The following is a 19,210-nucleotide window of genomic DNA, read 5'->3' as shown; positions in this document are numbered from 1 at the left end:
TTAAGTGGTTCATTCTTTTGTACCTACATGTTCTCCCCGAGTTCGTTTACCCCTGGGTTTTACCCTCCCTCAAAGCTGTCCCTCATGCCATTCCCCACCCCTTGTTCCAGCTCTTTCATTGCCTGTCAAGGCAACTCAGTCCCATTTTGTTCCCGAACCTTCCCTGCCACTCTCACCTTGGGCCAATCCCTGACTACACCACCCCTTTGGAATTCCATTATTCCTTGAAGCCCCATTGGCCCATGTGACCCATCCTCTCCACCCTCCTACCCCAATTGGCCCCAGACATTTGATGTAATCCCTTCACTCCTCCCTTGAGGATTCCCTATTGGTTAGCTGTTTGTATCCACCCCCTGACTTGTATCTGTATAAAACTCCTTGCACAATAGTGCTCAGTGTTTTTTCGTCCTGTTCCCTTTACTTGGAATAATCCCTTCCTTGTGGAACCTCAAGACAGAGAGCCTCCTCCTTTCTCCTCTGCCTGGTCCCTGTTGTGACTTGTATCTGGCACTGTAGAACAAGTAGCTCTAAAGGTTCTGCCTCTGGTAAATCCCCATACCAAGGCAGTTCCCCACTCCTAGTGCAGTGCTGGAGTTCTAAGAGCTAGCCCAGGCTCCAGTGGGCTGCGTCACAAAACCTCATGTGGGAGCTAGGAAATGCAAATATTGTGATTCTTATGGTGGGGCAACTATTGTTGGAGGACCATTAGGCCCAGGAAGCAAGCTGTATTTTGACCCACCAAATCATGATGAAAAATGGAAAAGCCCCTTTGCCAGTAGAACCTGGACTTTGAAAGGGCATTGTTGGATTTGTGATGAACATGCTTATTGCAGGTTACCTCCAAACTGGTCAGGGGTATATTATACAATTGTTCTTTTTTTACTACCACAAGTTCAGGAAAATCAGTTAGGAATCAAAGTATATGATCTATTAGCAGAAGTTAATGAAAAATTAAATGACTCAAATATCTGTTTGCAAATAGATGACAACAGAAAAGTAGTAAAACAGATAACAAAAACATTTAGAAAGCTCATGTATTGATGCCTTAATTTTTAGCTTTCATATTTCTCAGATTCTGTGCTGCCTAGGTGTGTAGCTCTGAGCTTCATATTAAGAGTCAGTAAGTTCTCTTCACAGGGTAGTTAGACAAAACAATCCTTTTCCAGCTTGAGACCAAGGACAACTGTTACAAGTTTCAGGCCCAAAAAGCATAGACAACAGAGAACTGAAGAGCGAAAACAAGGAGGATGGAACGTCATAACCTGAAGCTGTAATTGGACAATTAACCCCAGTATGCAAATGGATCGAAACTTATAAAAGTGTGAAACATTGTGACTGATTGTAGTATTCACATACCCTCTGAAAAGAGAGAGACTTAGCTTTCTCAGGATTTCTCCTGAGAGAAGCTGTGAGAGAAGCAGAGAAAAGAGAATCAAAACAATTCTTATCTCATTCACTGCTCCTGTGTTTGTGCCCATGTGGAATGTGGTATGGAGGTTGTTTACCCAAGGTGATTGCTTGATTGGATTATGGTGATGGTTGTTTGGATTCATTGGCCAATTGGATCCACGTGTGTGTCAGGACTCTCAGGAGACAGTCACAGGTTTTCTAGTTAGGTAGTTAGTGATAGTTCTTGTTAGTGTAATATAATGTAATAAAGTTATAGTATAATAAAGTAATTAAATAGCCTTCTGAAATAATTGGAGTCAGAGCTCATTCTTCTCAGGCATCGGGGGCTGGTTTTATTATAACCAGTCATCCATTTTGTGACCATTTTGGGTCCATCTTGGGTGTAGCCCTGGCCAGGCTCTTGTTCTGCCCAAGGTGTATCCTTTTAAGGCCTTTTAATAAATACCTACTTTATTCTCTTAGCTCTGTCTAGTCCCTGTTCCAGGTCAGCCTTTTCAAGGCATCAGTTCCAGTCCAAACATAGAACACATGAGAAAAGATGGACATGTTTTCATGGACTATGGGTTAAACCAATGCTGTTTTTCCTCTTATGTGCTATAGCAACTCTTGTATTTTTACCATGCATGATACCTTGTCTAGTGCAGCTCATTCAGCATGTGATCAAGCAAGTAGTAGCCATGCCTACTGATCTAGAAATGGCTACAGAAGGACAGAAAATGAGGTCACTGCAAATAATCACAAAAAAAAAAAAATCCAGGAATAAAAAATTTAAGACAATTATTTATAAAAGAAGAAGAGGGGGGATTGAAAGGAATGAGAGGGATGTGTCTACAAACTGTGGGCCTACTGGTAGATAAAGCCAGGTACTGATAGGTGAAAGAAGCAATGGGGGGGGAACCATCAATTCCATAGCAATTTCACTAATTGACACAGACTGTTGCTCACTCAAGGCCATACTAAATTCTTGGACTTTGGGGAAAAGAACAGATACAAAGAAAAAGAAGGGGAGGAAGCACATTAGAAGAGGGTCTTAGGTATTAGGCGATTTGGGAAGTCTGTACCTCTTAAGTACCTCAGTCAATGGGGAAAGAGAGAGGGAAATGTGGCTGGGAAATTAGGTTAAAAAGGAGGCTGTGTCCTCCAGCAATTTGAGAGACCCCATGAGAAATGCCCAATGGCCTCTTCCTTTATTAGAATAAAGTTACAGGACTATTCTGCCTCCTTTTTTGGACATAAATCTCTGACATTGTGGGTTAATTTTCCTCACAAACATAGTCTGGCAATATGAATGAGCTTTAATCTGTGACATAAGTGATTCCTGCCAAAATCTTGGAGGGCAGAAAATAAAGGCTTGTTTTTAAAAGAAGTAAAGCCAAAAAAACTCAGAGCTCCTAGTTCAAACTGTTCCTTTGATCACTGAGAGGTACTGAACCATGATTCTGAACGTTCACCCTGTTCCTAAACCCATCCCACAATGGCCCAGGCTGCTTCCTAAGGTGCTAAAGTCTTTGTCTCCCCGCGGCCTGACAGAGAGCTAAGGTGGGGCTGCCCGTCCCCGCAGATGCCCTTCCCGGTCGGGCTCTGTCAACGCATCAACCCTCCACGGAGCGACCCTAGGAACGGTTGCGGCCTTCCCTCAGAGCCGTCCGCGGAGCAGCCGTCAACGGAAACGAGCCAGTGCAGCAAAATTCCTCACGGAGACACACCCTACACCACCTCCCCTCAGCGCAGCTTTGAAGGGGTATAGCCAACCCCTTCGCTGCGCGGTGTTTGGGGGGAGGAGCAAAGCCCTGGTCATATGCGTGCCAGAGTAGGCGGAAGGGCTGGTGATGAGTTAAGTGCGTAGAAGGGGAGTGTGTTATGTGATATTATGTGATGTTGGGTGGTGGGGGAGCGGCCTCGTGTGTGCGTGAGTAAGGAGGGAGAGCCAAGCAGGTGGTCACGTGACGGTGGTGAGCGCCACTGCTGCTTTGTGAGCACATTGGGCAGGTATTGCGTAAGGGGGCCGGGGGCTGCCTCCTGCGGGGGGGGGGGGGGGGAGGAACGGATGGACGGGAATACGCGCGTGCCTGTCCCCCTTCTTCGCTGCTTGCCCTGTGCACGCGGTGGCTGTGGTGGACTTGCGCGCCCAAGGGAGGCCTGGTACCCCTTTCCCATCTTAACAGTGTGGGGGCGGCTGTTGGACCCTCAGCGGTCTGAGGCTCTGGGATGGGCCTGCCGCCTAGGGCTTGTTCCTCATTCTGGTGTGCGCTTTTGTCCTGCGGCGGGTGTCTGCTAGGACCGCCCTTCCCCGCCGGGTCTTCTGCCCCTTCCCAGCTGCGGGGGGAATGAGGGTGGTGGCGTGAGGGGAGGTGTCTGCCCTACTTATGCTGGCGGCGACCCGAGGGAAGCTTCCTCCTGCGCCTTTCCCCCTTCCCCCCATTTTCTCATGGACGTGGTTAGGAGCCGCTGAGTAGGCCGCGGGTGCGGGTAGCTCCTGCCCCAGTTCGGGTTCCTGTGGGGAGGATAAGCCCACCTGGTGGGTGTCGGGAGAGGTGGATTAATTTTCTATTCTGGAGAGGAGGTCTTGCACCCCCTTCTCATTTCTCGTCTCGTTACAGCTGGGGGGGGGGGGGGGGGGGGGGGCGGATCTCTCCTGAAGGATTTGTGCTTCTCCTGGTTCTTTGGGGTTATGGGTGTGAAGAAAGGGCGGGGGGTGCAGTGGACCTTTTGGATGAGTGCATCTGGTGGAGGGAAGCGTCTTTGGGTCTCTTTCTAATCTCGAGTTGGGCCAAAGGAAGGCTGGCATCATAGGAAGGGAACAAGTAGGTGAATAACTATTGATTTGTGTCTTGTGTAGGGTGGTACTTTCATGTTTTCTTTATCTCTTTCCCCAGTGCTTCCTCACTGGTGCGGTAGGGTAGCTGTGTCCTGGTCACAGCTACAGAATTCACTGACGGTAACATATTGGCAGCAACACTAGGTTACTCGAGATTTCTGTTAGCCATTTCTACTTAGTCTTTCCTCACCCCTGACTATGTGTACTTGTTGAGAATTGCAAGTCAGTGCAGGGCTTTATTATTGGACTGGCTTTTTTTCACTAAAAAAATAAAAAAAAAAAAAAAGCTCTTCTGTGTCTGCTATTGTTGCTGAAGAAAATTGTAGCAGAAAAGTGAGCTAGTAGAAACCCTTCTGCAAGAAACTGGATGTAGAAAGGGACCTGGTACACCTTTGAGCTTGGTGCATGGACATGTAGCTTGGTTACCTTCAAAAGGAACATGCGGTGTAGTGGAACAGAAACTTCTGGTTTGGTGTGGAGCTATGTAAGGGGAAGCTTATAAGGGTCAGCCTGCTTTGTCTCTAGCTACCAAGAAGTAATTGGTCCTTAGTAATCTCAGTTTGAGTGAATACTGAATGCTTAGAAAACAGCAGCAGATCAAGGTGAGAGAGCCTCTGGGGTAATGGTGGTGCCTGGTCAAATGGAGAGGCTATTCTGGTGTGAGAACAGCTGTTTGCAAGAAGAGAAATTGGAGCTGGATGTGAGGGGAGGGGAAGTAGCACTTGTCATTGAAACAGCTCTTTACAACAAATGGTAGCAATTCAACCTTCTGAGGCTTTGCTTTTTTAATATTAACTAGGACCTTTTAGTAATTCCCTTAATATTGATACCTGGGCCTGATCTTTCTGTGGTGGTCTGATCTAACTTGGTTGGAGAATATATTTTTAACCTTACACTAGGTAACTTGAAAGCAAACAAGGCTAAATAATTTTGTAGCATTAATGATGTTCGGGACTCCTGGAAGGTTACACTGAGAAACTGGATTAACTAGTGTAAATCAATTTTGTGGAAAATGAGGCAGCTGTGTTTATGACCTCAGCAATTTAAAGGAGGTAGGGAGGAGTGGGAATGGGGAAGCTCTGTTCTAGTTGCAGTTTTATCAGTATGTTGATTTTTTAAAAAAGTGTTTATAGTGATAAGAACAAAGACAGGTAAATTCAGAAATTTAGACTGATTCACTTGCATTGTTTTGGCCAGTCCTCTAAAAAGCTCCTGATGCCATGAATTGCAAAAGGATTTGACAATTCAGGAGGACTTTGGAGTTACATACTCACCACTAAAATCTAAGGAAGCTAAGGGAAAACCCAACCAAAAAATCTGTAAAATCTTGTCTGTTATCTGGAGTGTGTGTGTGGTTTTTGGTTGCATTTTTTTGTGGTGTGTCATTTTTTTGTTTTAACTTTTTTTTTTTATTATTTAGCTTTTCCAATTTTTAAGCTACCCTTATAGAACTTAGGAGTAGATTTTTGGTGTTTTACATTTCTTTTTTTTTCATGGATTTCTGTGATGCTTTCCTCATAGAATGCTATTTCTTGGTATGTTTTACATTTGTTGGTGTCCTCCTAGTGATACTGATTGTAGCAGAATAGTGTGCTGATTAATAGTGCTTGAGAAATTTATGTATCATGGACTGTTAATAATTGCCATTGACAGTATTGCTAATGATAGTAATATTTACTTGCAATTTCAGTGATGTTTAGTACCAGTACTTGAATAGGTACTTCATTAAAGACTAGGAACGCAAGCGAATATATTTTAATATTTTTTTGAATTTATCTTTGACTCTTATTTGGTTAAAGCACATGAGCAGGACTCTGAAGACCTGTTTTCTGTGCCTGGGTTTGCAAAAGCCTCATATGACCATGGTAGAAGAGAAGCCAATTGACTTAGCCCCTTTGTAAGCTGACAGATTAAAGAAATTTAGTGTTGTATTTGTAGACTTCAAAATTATTGAATGGAAGCTGCTAGAGGAAATATGTGTTGTTATTCTGCCAGAGCATTTTGTTGAATTCATAGTTGTTTGTTTTTTTTCTGATACAATCTCCTTGTTTGTAGCCCATGATGTCTTCTTTGCTTCTCAGAGACCTAGTTTTGACTTGTACTGTTTTTCATATAACTTTCCTAATCAAGTTATGCTCGTTAAAGTGAGTGCCAGGATGAAAGGTGAAGTAGCTCCTTTATAATTGCCTCAGGTTCGTAATTTACAAGTAATACAGAGTTTTTCTGCTTTGCTCTGATGTGAGTCCATACTCCTTAATTTTGGCCATCCAAATTGGGAGTTTGTTGGAACTACCCATCTGCCTGGGGCTCCTACAGGCTGTTTCAGGTGTGGTACCCTCAGCCCTTTTCTTCCCACTACTTTGCAATGCTGCAAAGAGTAAATAGTGACTAAAGACAGATTAGAGGTGATACAGTCTGATGCCTATGATCTCATGGCTTGCTCAGCTTACTTTTATTATAGCATAATTATTTTGCTGAGCATATTGTTTTATTTATGTTCTCTCTAGACTAAAGCTTGTAAAATAGCTTATGTGAACAACTTTGCTCAGCTCCCTTGGAGTTGTTTCTACTCTCAGTTCTCTTGAATTTTTGTGTCTTTGTGAAAGCTGCAAGACACTGTGGCTTCTTTTGAAGGTAAAATTGCCAAACTTTTTCCCCCTCCCTCCCTAGTTTCTTAAATCAGTCCTGCAATAGATGAGCTTGGAGGAGTTCTTAACCTGCATGTGTGTAGCATTTTGCATTAAAAACGATGAAATGTTTTCCATATTGAGAGATCTTTGATCTTTCTCAAGACTTAAGGTTTGCTCAAAGTAATATTTATATTGTAAACTTTATGGTTGGGGTGTTTTTTTTTTTTTTTTGCTTTATTGTACAGGAACCACTGGTTATTACAGATCTGCAAAATATGCAGATTGAGTGGAATTTGTGTTACAGGATCATTCACTATTTGAATCCAAAGTTAAATGGAGAAAACACAAACACTTTCTTAACCTCTAGATTTAAATTATTAGGTTGTACTTTTTTAAAACTTGGTTTAATGGGGGGGGGAGTCCATCTTAATCTGTTAGGCAGCTCTGTGGTTGAAGGTGTAAAATTTAAATTCAGTAGCCATGATCATATTCCTAAACGTTTTTAATGGTTAGCTGTAGAGAGAGGAAGTTTTTCTGCAATTTTATTCTGTGTGGTATAGGCTTCATCTAGAACATTTCAGTTGTATTTCCTATGACTAAAATAATGTTCCCGGAAGTAGGATGATGTTTTAGAGACCATATTGAGATTGCTTTTGAGCAAAGAAAATGAATTATTATTTGTAACTGTATTTGAGCAAAGGAAATAATTTGTTATTTTTAACTGTATTTATTTTGTTAGATGTTTTGAGGATGATGGATATAATAATATAGAATGAAACATATGGCTTCTGAAAACCCTTTTGTTTCCTCTATTTGGTTTCAAATGTTAACTGAATTGTGTTTTTTTTATCATAAAGCACTCATGCCCATTGCCTCTGGTCCTGTCAGTGGGTACTGCTGAAAAGAGCCTGGCTCTGTTTTTGCACCTTCCCTTCAGGGAACACTCCTCAAAGTGTTTGAGACACCCTCCTCAAAGCTTTCTTTTTCTCTAGGTTAAGCTACTTGATATAGTCAAGTCTGTAGTCTTTCAGACAAGCTCAAGGCCATATGCTCTTACATGTCTTTGAGAAGGAGGTGGATTAATGATTGAATTTAGTGTAGGGGGTGGTGGTAACAGTAATTCTTGACTCGGTAGGTGGAGAGGTGGGTGAGTTTGGGATGTGTGTTTAAAATGCTGTGAAAATGCAATAAGATGCATATTTCAAATCCAAATAACTTCTGTTATTGCAAATAATGAGTAATTGGCTGTCTTTGCTCTAGCTGAAATGAAGGCTATAATTTGGTGGTTCTGTAAGGAAAGAAACAGGTCAAACATTTAATTGTCTGATAGTGATAAAATTGCCCAAGTCATGTGTATGTTCTATCTTGGAATTGTGTGGATTGTAAATGATGGTTTAATGTACATACAGCATGTAGGATAATTTAGGCTGAGGTGCAATATGATTGCTAAAGCTGATACTTGTAATATTTTAATACTGTTGCTAGAATTGAACATCATAGTTAGCAAAGCATATAGTCTAGATGCAGTCTCAGAATTCTAAGGGAGAGGTGCTGCAATTAATATAAATAAGCTGAGATGTGAGGAGTACAAGTCCTTTTTCTTTCAAAATTAATATCGATACTGCAGCAGAGTGCTTGGTCTTATAGATTGATGGTGAAATAGGTGACTCATCTTCTTGACATGTTTTAGAAAACATGCTTTCTACTTAGGCATTTTAATGTTGCGCTGCACAGCATATAAAGTCGGCATATGTCTGTGGGGTCAAGGGCTGTTAGTACAGCATGATAATGAATGATCCTGTAGAATACGAAAATATACTTAAAAGGAAAAAAGTTTCTTAATGTTCTATCAATAGGAAGGAAGTTTTTAAGAAAAATTATTTGCTAATTCAGATTTTTCAAACTTAAAAACGATTCTTTGCACATTCTTAAGTTTTATTATAATCTAGTCTGGTTTGGAAAGAAATGGTAGAGGAGAGTGAGAACCTCCTTTCAGAGACAGAAAACACATGGCAGCCGAACAACATATAAGCCCAGACATGCAGAAAAAGGTAAAGATGGGGAGCTGGAGCAGTGACTGTGGGTCTAGGAGAAGTTTAAGGGTGGTTCACCCTCACTTCTATTGGAAAGAATAAATAATTAAGTGCAATAAGAATTTTGGCAATTTGACATCATAGGTAACTTGTCTCTGGTATCTTTTAAAAAAGCAAAATGAAATTTATCTCCCACTTCCTAGTTAGTTTCTTAATCTTTTTTATGCTAAACACACAAGAACAGCTTGGATGACTTTTTTTTGATAAGATTGCATGGAGGGCACTTGATTTATCTGCTCCTTTTTAGTGTGTAGTATGTTTGAAATTGTAAAGATTGTTAATCCTGCATCTCTTTTGGATAATTTGGTATCATTTTGGTGTAAATTGGATAGACCTGACCTCATGAAAAATTCTAGGGCAACATAACAAGAATAAGTGAATTTACGCATGACACCAAGTTGAGAAGTTGTGATCATGAAAAAAATAATGCTCAAAATAAAGTAGGATAACCTGGGAGTAAAATCAAGTTTTCTGACTGAAGCGGGTCAAGATGAAGTTTAGTATCGAAAGAAATTAATAAAATCCACCTTGTTTAAAGCTAGATAAAATGCTAACAATGGTTGTGACAACAGAAGGAGCAGTCCAGAGTTGGCAGATAAATAAAAATGATCTCTTACAGCTTTCAGTTCTTGGTACCGTTTCTGTGGTGACAGCTTGCAGTTGTGCTGTATTAGATATGAGCTGAAACTTGATTTTAACAGAATAAACTGTTTGGGTTCTACCTGTGCTATGGATTGAGTTTTGAATGAATATACAACCAGGTCCCAGACATGAACTAAAACTCTTGTCATGATATTTTCTCCCAAACTCTGCTCACACACAACTTCCTCTATTTTATTCTAAGCATCAGTCGTCTGGCTACCTCACCTCTTTACTATACTTCTTCTATTTCAATGCTTTATTTGGCTATTCGTTCAGAAAGTTTCAAAACCGTTCTTTGTAGTTATCACAGGGAACACATCCACTTTCGACACAGCAGATACAAGCATTTGCTGATTCCATTGCCAATTTACACAAATCACAAAAACATTTTTCACACTCTGTATTGCTGGAGCCCGCCTCTAGGTCAGGGGTGGCTCCATGTGGTGGAAAAATCTCTCCTCCAACCCATGCTTCCAAAGAAAGGTTCAGCAGTCTCTTGTTGTTCGGTCTCATGGTTGTTTATTGAGAGTTACCTAAAAGATTGCCTGAGCTGCTGAGCAAACCGCAGCAGCCCGAGAAGACAGAGGCACACACACACCCTCAGTCATCCTCTCTGTCTCTCGTCTTCTTCTCTTCCCCCCCCCAGGACTGCTGCTATATTTTATATGGTACGTTATGTGTTAAATGCTTACAGTTTTTCCCCAATGCCTATTACCTATATTAAATGGTGCTTCTCTACTCTAAACCAATCTGTGAGTGCCAACATCACCAAGAATATGGAGGTAAGGAAGAAGAAAGAGGGATGACAGGACAGGCCCAAATCCCTTCATCTTAAAACTTCTGACCCCCATGTACAAAACCAAAACCCCCCTGTACAGGATTTAAAACCCCCCTGTACAGCACTCAAAAATTCTTCCCTTTACTTTGTGATTGCTTCTACTATGATATCTAAACTTTTGTGACTTCTTGTTCTTCCTGCAAGGTTGATAAATCTTGGATTTTGGTTCAAATCCAAAATCACAGCTGTTTCCAGCTGCCTGCCAGGGTCTCAAATGCTTCTGACCAGGGCCTGGAACCTCCAAAAATGTCTGAGGGACATTTTGAGTTCCCACACTGTATAACATTTGTTTAGCAATAGTAATCCTTGAAATGAACTTTTTTTTGCTGGTAATGAAAAAGTATTGATTTCTGTAGATTGGGGGTGTTCTTAGGTCATTATAGATTGAATTGACAGAATAATAATTTTGACTAACAATTCAGTGGGTTTTAAGAGTGTTCACTTGTTTATTCAGTATGCTTTGCTAACATAAGTGGAAGTGTATATGTTAGTTTATATGTTTGTGTTGGTACTCTTGCCACTCCCAGCAAATCTTCTTTTATTGGTAAAACATGAAAGTGTACTGATAATACATTTTCTCTCTCCTATGATGTTCTGCCAGTGATGCAGGTCTACTCCTGGCCATCACTATTCTTCCTATTTACCACAGAAAACTAAGATGAGACAGAAATCCTCCCAGGATCCGTAAGCTCAGGTTTGGTGTTGTTGGCTTGGGACATTTATACAGACGCTGAGTAATCAGCACCACTCCTGAGGAACATCTGACTCTTGGAAACTTTTTCCCTTTCAAGCAGTAATAAAGGTGGTGAAATGCTTTAGACAACAGCTACAGACATGTTTGATTTCCTCCACTTTTTTCTCATGCTTATATCATGCTACTGCATAGCAGTAAAATCTACACTCATTGTACATGTACTGTAGTCATGCCATCATGAAGCAGTATCCTGCAGCCTTTTCCCAGCCCTGTCATTGTGAGAAATCCTGAGTAACTTTGTGATTAGAGTACTGTGGTTTAGGAATGGTATTCTTCAATTTAGTGCTCCCACTAAAACTATGCTGGTGCTTGTTCCCCCCTCCCTTTCCCCTCTCCCCCCTGTGGGTTAAAGTAGAGGAGAACTGGAGGCAGGAAAGGTAAAGATCAAGGGTTGAGATAAGAAAAAATTACTGGAAGCAGCAATGAGAGATAAAATGAAGAGTAACAGCAGCAATATTAATAACAAAAGTGTACAAAAGAGAGAGAGTGATTTACATGCAAAATGCTCACCCTGACCACTCCCTCTGGCTTGGAACCTGTGCTACCCAAGGGGTAAGGATAAAAAGGAGTAAGACTCTCCTGTTGAGTCACTAAGTTAAAAGTAGACCCCCTTGCTAAACTGTGCCCCAGACTTGACGAGCAGTTTAGGCCCAAAGGTTTTAACCGCACTTAATTGATAGCTTAATTTAAACAATTTAACTAAGGATTAATGTAGAATTTACTATAGCAGAATAGTAACTCACTAGGCAATTTACCCACAAATCTAAAGTACTTGAGAATGTATGAGAGCAACATTCCTAGTCCATTTACTATAGCATATTCATACTCACATGCACGGACCTAAAGAATATGTACAAGGTATTGACCTGTGAAAAATTCCTTTTGAAATCATTGATGTACTCACATTGGATGCCTTTGCATCTTCTCAGTGGGTGAAGGGTTGAGCCTTGAGGAGTGGGGGTATCAGCCTGGGATCTGTCATTGGCATTCAGTGATCCTCCAAGTATAGCAAGCTTGAGAGTTTGCTGGCTCTGAGAGGCCCCACTCAGAGGGAGGTTGCTGGTCACAGCCTGCTGTGGTCCAGGAGAGCTCAAAGGGTCTCACTTTGGACTGCTGTTTATAGGGCTTCAAGAGTGGGCTTTAGTCATAGCAATTTTCCATCCTGGCCACAATTTGGGGCGGTAACTTTCTTTGAAAGTTCAATAACAAATGTTAGTCCACTTGGATGGTTATTCAGGCAGGAAAAATAAGTTTCCAAGGCTGTTTGTTAAAAAGCAGGGTCTCTTTAAACAGCACCAGTTTCTGGGAGCAGACCGTGTTTCTGATAAGCTCAAGAAGAGCTCAGCCCAGGTGCTGCTGTCAAGGCTGAGGCCTAATGAGCATTTCTCAGATCATAGTGTGGCCTGAGGGTGGAGAGGGGATGCACCACCATACTCTAACTAGTATAGTGCACTATCTTTAAAGCAATTATATTAAAGCTAGAAAAAACAATTATTAAGTAGATATTGATATTACCCATACCAATGACTGTGGGCAAATCTGTTGCGCAGTCTCAAGGAATAACCTTGGGGGGCATCCCCACTCAAGGAAGGAATCTCCACATGTACTCCAAGAAAGGATGTGTTAGAAGACCCTGCCATTAAAGAGCTGGACTGAGCTTTTATACTAGTGTTTGACTGTCAGTTGTGTTTCTGGGCCAGCTGTGTCAGCTCAGCAACTTTAGCTAAGTTATCAGTACTATCACTTGTTGGTTCCTTTATCTCAGGTACTTTACTAGGTCTGCCATATTTTTACCTCACTATCAGGATGTTTACCTTTGTGGCTGATGAGTCAGGCTGGTTTAAGCATTTCTTCAACACCAAAAGCTGCATGACACCCCCCCCCCCCCTTCATTCACCAGTGATAGCTTTGCAAATAGGGTATTGTTCAAGTTGTTTTACCCCCACTCCAGACAGAGCATCCTGCTACATCCCCATCCTATTAGTAATATCCCACTTAATGCTCAAAATTATAGTTACTATGGTAATTTGAAGGCAGTTGCTAACTGCCCTCCTCCTTCCTCTTGCTTTGGTACTTTAAAGTAGGTGTGAGGTGTGAAACCTCAGCCCGTTGTGGTGAAGGTATGTCCATGCCAGGGAGGTGCAATGTTGCCCTGGTCAGTGCACTGTTGGTGGTGGAGCAGGGCCCTTGAGACAGAGTGAAAATTTAACAGGGTAGAAATCCATTTGGATTTAGGTGAAATGTACCACTTTGAGCTTGCTAACATAAGTGAAATATGTTGTTTAGTCTAGTAACTACAGCACTAGCAAAATTGTCCCAGCTAAGGAAGAGATAAGAAAGACTCCTCCGACCTTGAAACAGACAGGGCAGAGTGACCCAGGAGTTCTTTCTGTACTTTCTGAGAAAAACTGAGTACAAGTGTAACTAGCTGTAAGTGTAACTCGAAATCAGCAGAATGAATATGCATGAACCTATTGTGAAATTCTATGCATATAGAAATTAGTCAGGGTAATAAAAAAGGATCGGGAGTTCTCAGGGGTGCGCATGTCCATTGAAGGGCAATGAGTCCCCACATGCGTCCACAGTGCTTTGAATAAACCGTTCCCTACAAATCTTTATTGGAATTGTGGGGTTTTGATTTTTCATCCGCGTTTCACCTTTCAGCTGCTTCTTGTGCTGGGCCTGGGCTGATTGTTGTGTATACTGCCAATTGTGCTTTAAGATAACTGTATGTCATGGTTTGACACTTGCACAATGCCAGCATCCCCATGAAAATGTAACCTATCAATTGAATGCTGTGAAATGCAATCTAGAACAGAGCAAAGCAGGCCAAACTTAATAACAAGGGGAAAAACTTTATACTACTACTACTACTATAAAGGGGAAAAAAAAAAGAACCACACAAAATTCAAAATGAAAACCTTTCAAAACATTCCTCCTCCCCCCACCCAATTCCAACAAATCACAGCGAGACACATTTGGACCCTTAATCCAGTCTTCACCCTTCCACATAATCAATACTGAGTCCATCAGGGGAGAGAGGAGTCTCCCTTGCACCATAGACCCCCAGGAAACACAGCTTGTTATAAATTGTGACACGACAATTTGAAGTGTCTTAATCCAATAAAGCAATTTTATTTAAAATTAGTAAGCGAGTAAGGCAGGCAAAATCCAGCGCTGGGCAGCCGGGGAGTCTCCTGCTCCACTAACGGCGCGCAAAAATGTTTTGTCCTAACCTTCCTTTTATCCCCCCCCTTCTCCTTGCAGGCGTGACTCTCTAGATGTAGTTTGAGTCTGGTCGTTGTGATAGCTTCTAAGTCTCTTCTTTTGAGATATAGCAAGTAGACCAGATATACACACCCAGGACTTTAATCTCAACTTCCTTATCACCTTGTAAGCAAATAAGCATTTCAAAGACACACTAGTACATTCTTATGTAAACCAAGGTAAACGAGTATATCACAGTGAACAAATTATTTTCCACTTATCTTAATTCCCCCCTTTTTCTTGTTCATCTTTATTTTGTTCACTGAATCTTTGTAACTCTTGGTGACTTAGTATTAGGGTCTCATCTACATCGTGTATGGGTTCATATTTTGCCCTAATGAGCATTAAATGTGCTGCCTCTAATCGTTCTTTTACTATTTTTATTGCCTTATTGAAGATGCATGGCCCAAAGGTCAGTCCCAATATTATCAGTATCAGAGGTCCTGCAAGGGTGGATAACAAGGTAGTTAACGAAGGAGATTGATTGAACCATGATTCATACTAACTTTGCTGTGCTTCTCTTTCCCTCTTTCTCTGCTCTAATCTTCTCCTTAATTCTGCCATGGTGTCTGTAACAACTCCAGTATGATCAGCGTATGCACAGCATTCTTCCTTCAGGGCTACACACAATCAAGTCTAAACCCCTTCTGTTCTGCAACACCACCTCAGATAGGGACCTTAATGATTTTACCAATCCATCGATGGCTTGCTCAATTTCACTCAGATCTTTATCTACTGAAATTCTTAATGCTTTAAATTCCTTTTGTTGATTTACTAGGGATGCCACCCCAGTTCTAGCTCCTATTCCCCCGATGGTAAGGAGAGTTGTAATAGTTAAGGCAGTGAGGGGTTCCCTTTTCATTAGATGGTGTTTTGGCACAGTTTGTTGTTCATATATGTAGTCACTTGTATGGTAGGTAATTCTGGGCATAATCGTTACCTGGATGCAGTAGTCTTGGCTTGGATTAAACAGTTTCAGTGAGATGCACGGTGTGACACCCAGAGTGTTACATACCCACTTAGTGTTAGCTGCTGGCAATAGCCAGTCAGCCGGTTTCTTTCCACCTGTTTCTATTACTCCACAAAGGTATTCTCTTTGTGTTGGGATTTTTCCTATGCATCTCCCTTTCCCTGTTACCTGAGCCAAGGTAAGCCCCGGTGTTGTCTCTTTACCCTTTTTCCACAAACACTGATTCGGATTAGTTCCATTCACTCTTCTGGGCTTTGCAGTGACCCCTATGGCTTCATAAAATGGGGGTCTTAAATTATAGCACAGCCAACAGTTTTCCGTCAGTTTTGGGTTGGTTCTATTTAGGACACCATAACTCGCTTTCATAACCTTCTAGAGTATATTACCCTCCTGGGTTTTTTTCTGTTTGTCTCCTGAAGTGTTTTTATTCTGAATTTTATTCTGGGTCTGATCCCTTTCTTTTGTTTGGTTGGCTAAAACAACTTTCTTTTCTAATAACACTGGGTTTGGCCCTACAGGTTCAGGATCAGGGGGCACAAGTTTCTTCTTTATAAATATTAAGCTACTAAAATTGCCAAAATCAGCCGAATATAAACGAACGCCCCAAGTTTTTCCAATTAACTATATACTATCCTCTGGCCTTAATGCAGTAATTTGTATATTCCTGCAAATATTTTCTGGGGGTTTATGACCTGTCCAGTAGCCGGGAGGAATACAACCATCTGGCTTCCAGACCACCTTAATGTATGGATCAGGAGTGGGGGGTCCCATGTACCAGCTATTGTTTCACAACTCTAATATGCACAGTAATATTGTCTAGGACTATTGCAATACCCTTTACCAGGATTCGAAGCAGGACATATATAAAACGATGAAACCTAATGGGAACCCCAACGAGTACCTAAGGATGCCACAGGTAACTGGAAAGTGGGAGCTCCAGCTGTAGTATTGCTCCTTATAACTCGTGAATCCTCCCATCTTTCTAAAGTCCACTTGAAAGGTTCATGAGTTGTTACTTCTGCAGTATTACAATATATACAAAGGAAAATTACAAGCAGTAAGCAAATGGCATGTGGGGTCTGGTTTCTCACACTGCAACAATTATACCCTTGAGCCTAAAAACTATTTCTGCCTTTGTTACTCCCAGTCCCGGCGTAGTTCCGCAAATATTGCTTGCGTATTCCATCCTGAGGGCTCCTTCCTCCACAGCTGTTTACTCCTCTGCCTCGCTTGTCGACTCGGGTGCTTCGAGCCACAGGCTGTACCATCTTCTCGGCAGCAAGAGTATTCTTCAGGAGGGGATTTATGCCCTCTAGTGCCTTGCCACATGCAATAAGAACGCCAATTTTGATCTTTTACCTCTGATGCGGTACAACTGACCCCTTTTAGGTTTTTCTTACAAAGGCTTTCTATGATCTCTGCCACAAATGGGCTCGGCTCGTTTGTATGGTAGCAGTAATTTGAGAAAATTTCCCACCACTCTTTAGATTCCAATCGGATTTCCCCTCTAGTCACTTTACAGGTCAGTACCCAAGCTGTAATCTCTCTTTGTACGTTCCAACAGGAATTGCAAGTTCCTCGTGGAGGATACCCTCTGTTGCAATGTGACTACCACCGTTCTCCACACACCTTACAGATATAGCATACAAAAGGATAGCAATTACAATTTTGATTTTTACACTTTACTCTAACACTTGAATTACTAATTAGCCCACTATCTAAGTAATATAAGTCTGATGTGTATTCAATCTGATAAGAGTCCATTAGTTTCTCTGTAACTTCAATTTCAGGTTCCCGGGAGGACTGGTTACTTGCCACACAGTGTTGTTAACTGGTCCTTTTACTCGACTGGCATGTGTCCATCTTCTTTCTGCAGTCCGAATTGCAGTTTCTGTAGTGTGTAACACAAGATAAGGACTTTCCCATTGTGGGGTTAGTGTAGATTCTTTCTAGGATTTTATTAACACATAGTCTCCTGGGTATATTTTATGTATTTTTAAATCTAAAGGGGTTCTTTGCGTAATGATTCCTTTTTCCCAAAGTTCATTGCGGCGTTTCATTAAGGCAATAATATATGAGGTTATTTTATAGTCCTTCAACTGGGGGTGGTCTCGGGGTTCCTCCAAATCATATGGCATGTGGGGTCCCCTATCAGAATCTATTGTTTTTATTATCCCATATCTAGGGATTATTTCTTTTAATAATATTCTGACCACTGTCTGAGCAGTAGTCCGAGTAGTGGGGTAAACTTCTATAAAATGGGTGAGATGATCTACTATTACTAACAAATATTTATATCTACCCACTTTAGGCAATTCAGTGAAGTTTATTTTTATTTTGGCAAAAGGCCTGTGAGCTAATTCCCTTCTTCCCATGGGCCTTTCCCTAAGATGTTTTCTGTTTACTTTTTGACAGATCAGACAATCTCCCACTACTCTTTTAACTAAATCATAGATTCCAATACTCATATATTTAGTGGCAAATTGATCTACTAATGCCTGAGTTCCCCAATGAGTCTGGTCATGCAATCTTTGCAAAATTTCTGAGGCCTTGCTTTTAGGTAAAACAGTTCTCCCATCTGGGAGCTTCTATTGCCCTTCAGACCCCTCCTCAATTCCCATCTTTTGTAATTTTTCCTTTTCTTGAGTGGTAAAACTATATATTTGCCATTTTTCTTTGGGGGAGTCCACAGATACAGTGTCGCTCTGCCCCATGTGCCCCCGAGTTCGTAGGGCTGCTTTCTTGGCTTCTTGGTCAGCTAAATTATTTCCCCTGTTTCTAAAGTCTAATCCTCTCTGGTGTCCCCTTAAGTGGACCACAGCAATTTGAGCCGGGCCCCTTAAGGCATTTAAAACTTGGACAATTAGCTCTTGATAAATTAGATCTTTTCCCTGTGAGTTTATAAGTCCCCTTTCTTCCCAAATTTTCCAAATGTGTGCACTATCCTATATGCATATTTAGAGTCTGTGTATATTGTTCCAATTTTTCCTTTTAATAACCTTAAAGCCCTGAGTACTGCATATAATTCACAAGCTTGTGCAGACCAGGAGTTACTTAGTGGTCCGGATTCAATTATCTTTAAATCTTTTTATGGATTTGCAACTACTGGAAACCGGGCCAAAGTCCTCTTATTTATTTCTCTTAAATCGTGCACCAATCTGTAGGACCCATCTGACTTCTTTACAGGCAGGATGGGAGTATTGAAGGGAGACATACAGGGCTCTAAAAGCCCTTTTTCCAATAACCTATCTATTTCAGGTTTTAGTCCTAATTTTCCCTCCCTAGGGATAGGGTATTGTTTTATTCTTACGGGTTTGCCAGAATCACTCATTTCCACTGAGAAAGGCTTAATCTGCAATTTCCCCACCGTTTCTGGGGTATACCACACCTCAGGATTAATTTTCTTTTCATCCTCCACCCTTAAAGGGCAGAGCTTTATCTGTAATTCTTTATTTACAACTTCTAAATTAATACCCAATTCTATTATCAGATCTCTCCCTAATAAATTGTAATCTGCTTCAGGTACCAGTAGTAAAGAACCTATACCACATTTGGAATCAGTTTCTACCATCACATCCTTGATAACAGATACCTCAAAGGGCTCTCCTTTTGCCCCAATTATATGTACAGTGTCAGATGACTTTTTACATCTAAGCGGCAAGGCTTGCACCATGGATCTTTCAGCCCCGGTATCCACTAAAAATTCCATCTCTTGTTGTTGGGGTCTTACTTTAAGCTTTACCAAGGGCTCCTTATGATGTTTCTTCCCCAACAAATAGAGCCCTTGA

At 41.4% G+C, this 19,210-nt stretch overlaps 1 protein-coding gene across 24 annotated transcripts in view; it reads left to right on the top strand.

Moving 5' to 3' along the window:
- The first annotated feature begins 3,192 nt into the window (after positions 1-3,192).
- Positions 3,193-19,210, top strand: part of LOC146763161 (ubiquitin-associated protein 2-like) — a 229,312-nt gene continuing 213,294 nt past the window's right edge. For 7 of the 24 annotated variants that reach the window (XM_085571455.1, XM_085571456.1, XM_085571454.1 and 4 more), the window contains exon 1: positions 3,199-3,248. In XM_085571455.1, the coding sequence (XP_085427581.1) occupies positions 3,209-3,248 (40 nt within the window). In that variant the 5' untranslated portion in view covers positions 3,199-3,208. Of the gene's footprint in view, positions 3,249-3,272; positions 3,400-3,454; positions 3,553-3,800; positions 3,929-19,210 lie in introns of those variants that run through there. The other 17 variants (XM_085571464.1, XM_085571460.1, XM_085571463.1 and 14 more) reach the window with 12 other exon arrangements.

This window comes from Lonchura striata, chromosome W (assembly GCF_050655825.1).
Source record: "Lonchura striata isolate lonStrDom1 chromosome W, ASM5065582v1, whole genome shotgun sequence".
Classification (NCBI taxonomy): Eukaryota; Metazoa; Chordata; class Aves; order Passeriformes; family Estrildidae; genus Lonchura; species Lonchura striata.
The sequence above is the reverse complement of the archived record's forward strand: the minus strand, read 5'-3'. Positions and strand labels throughout refer to the sequence as shown.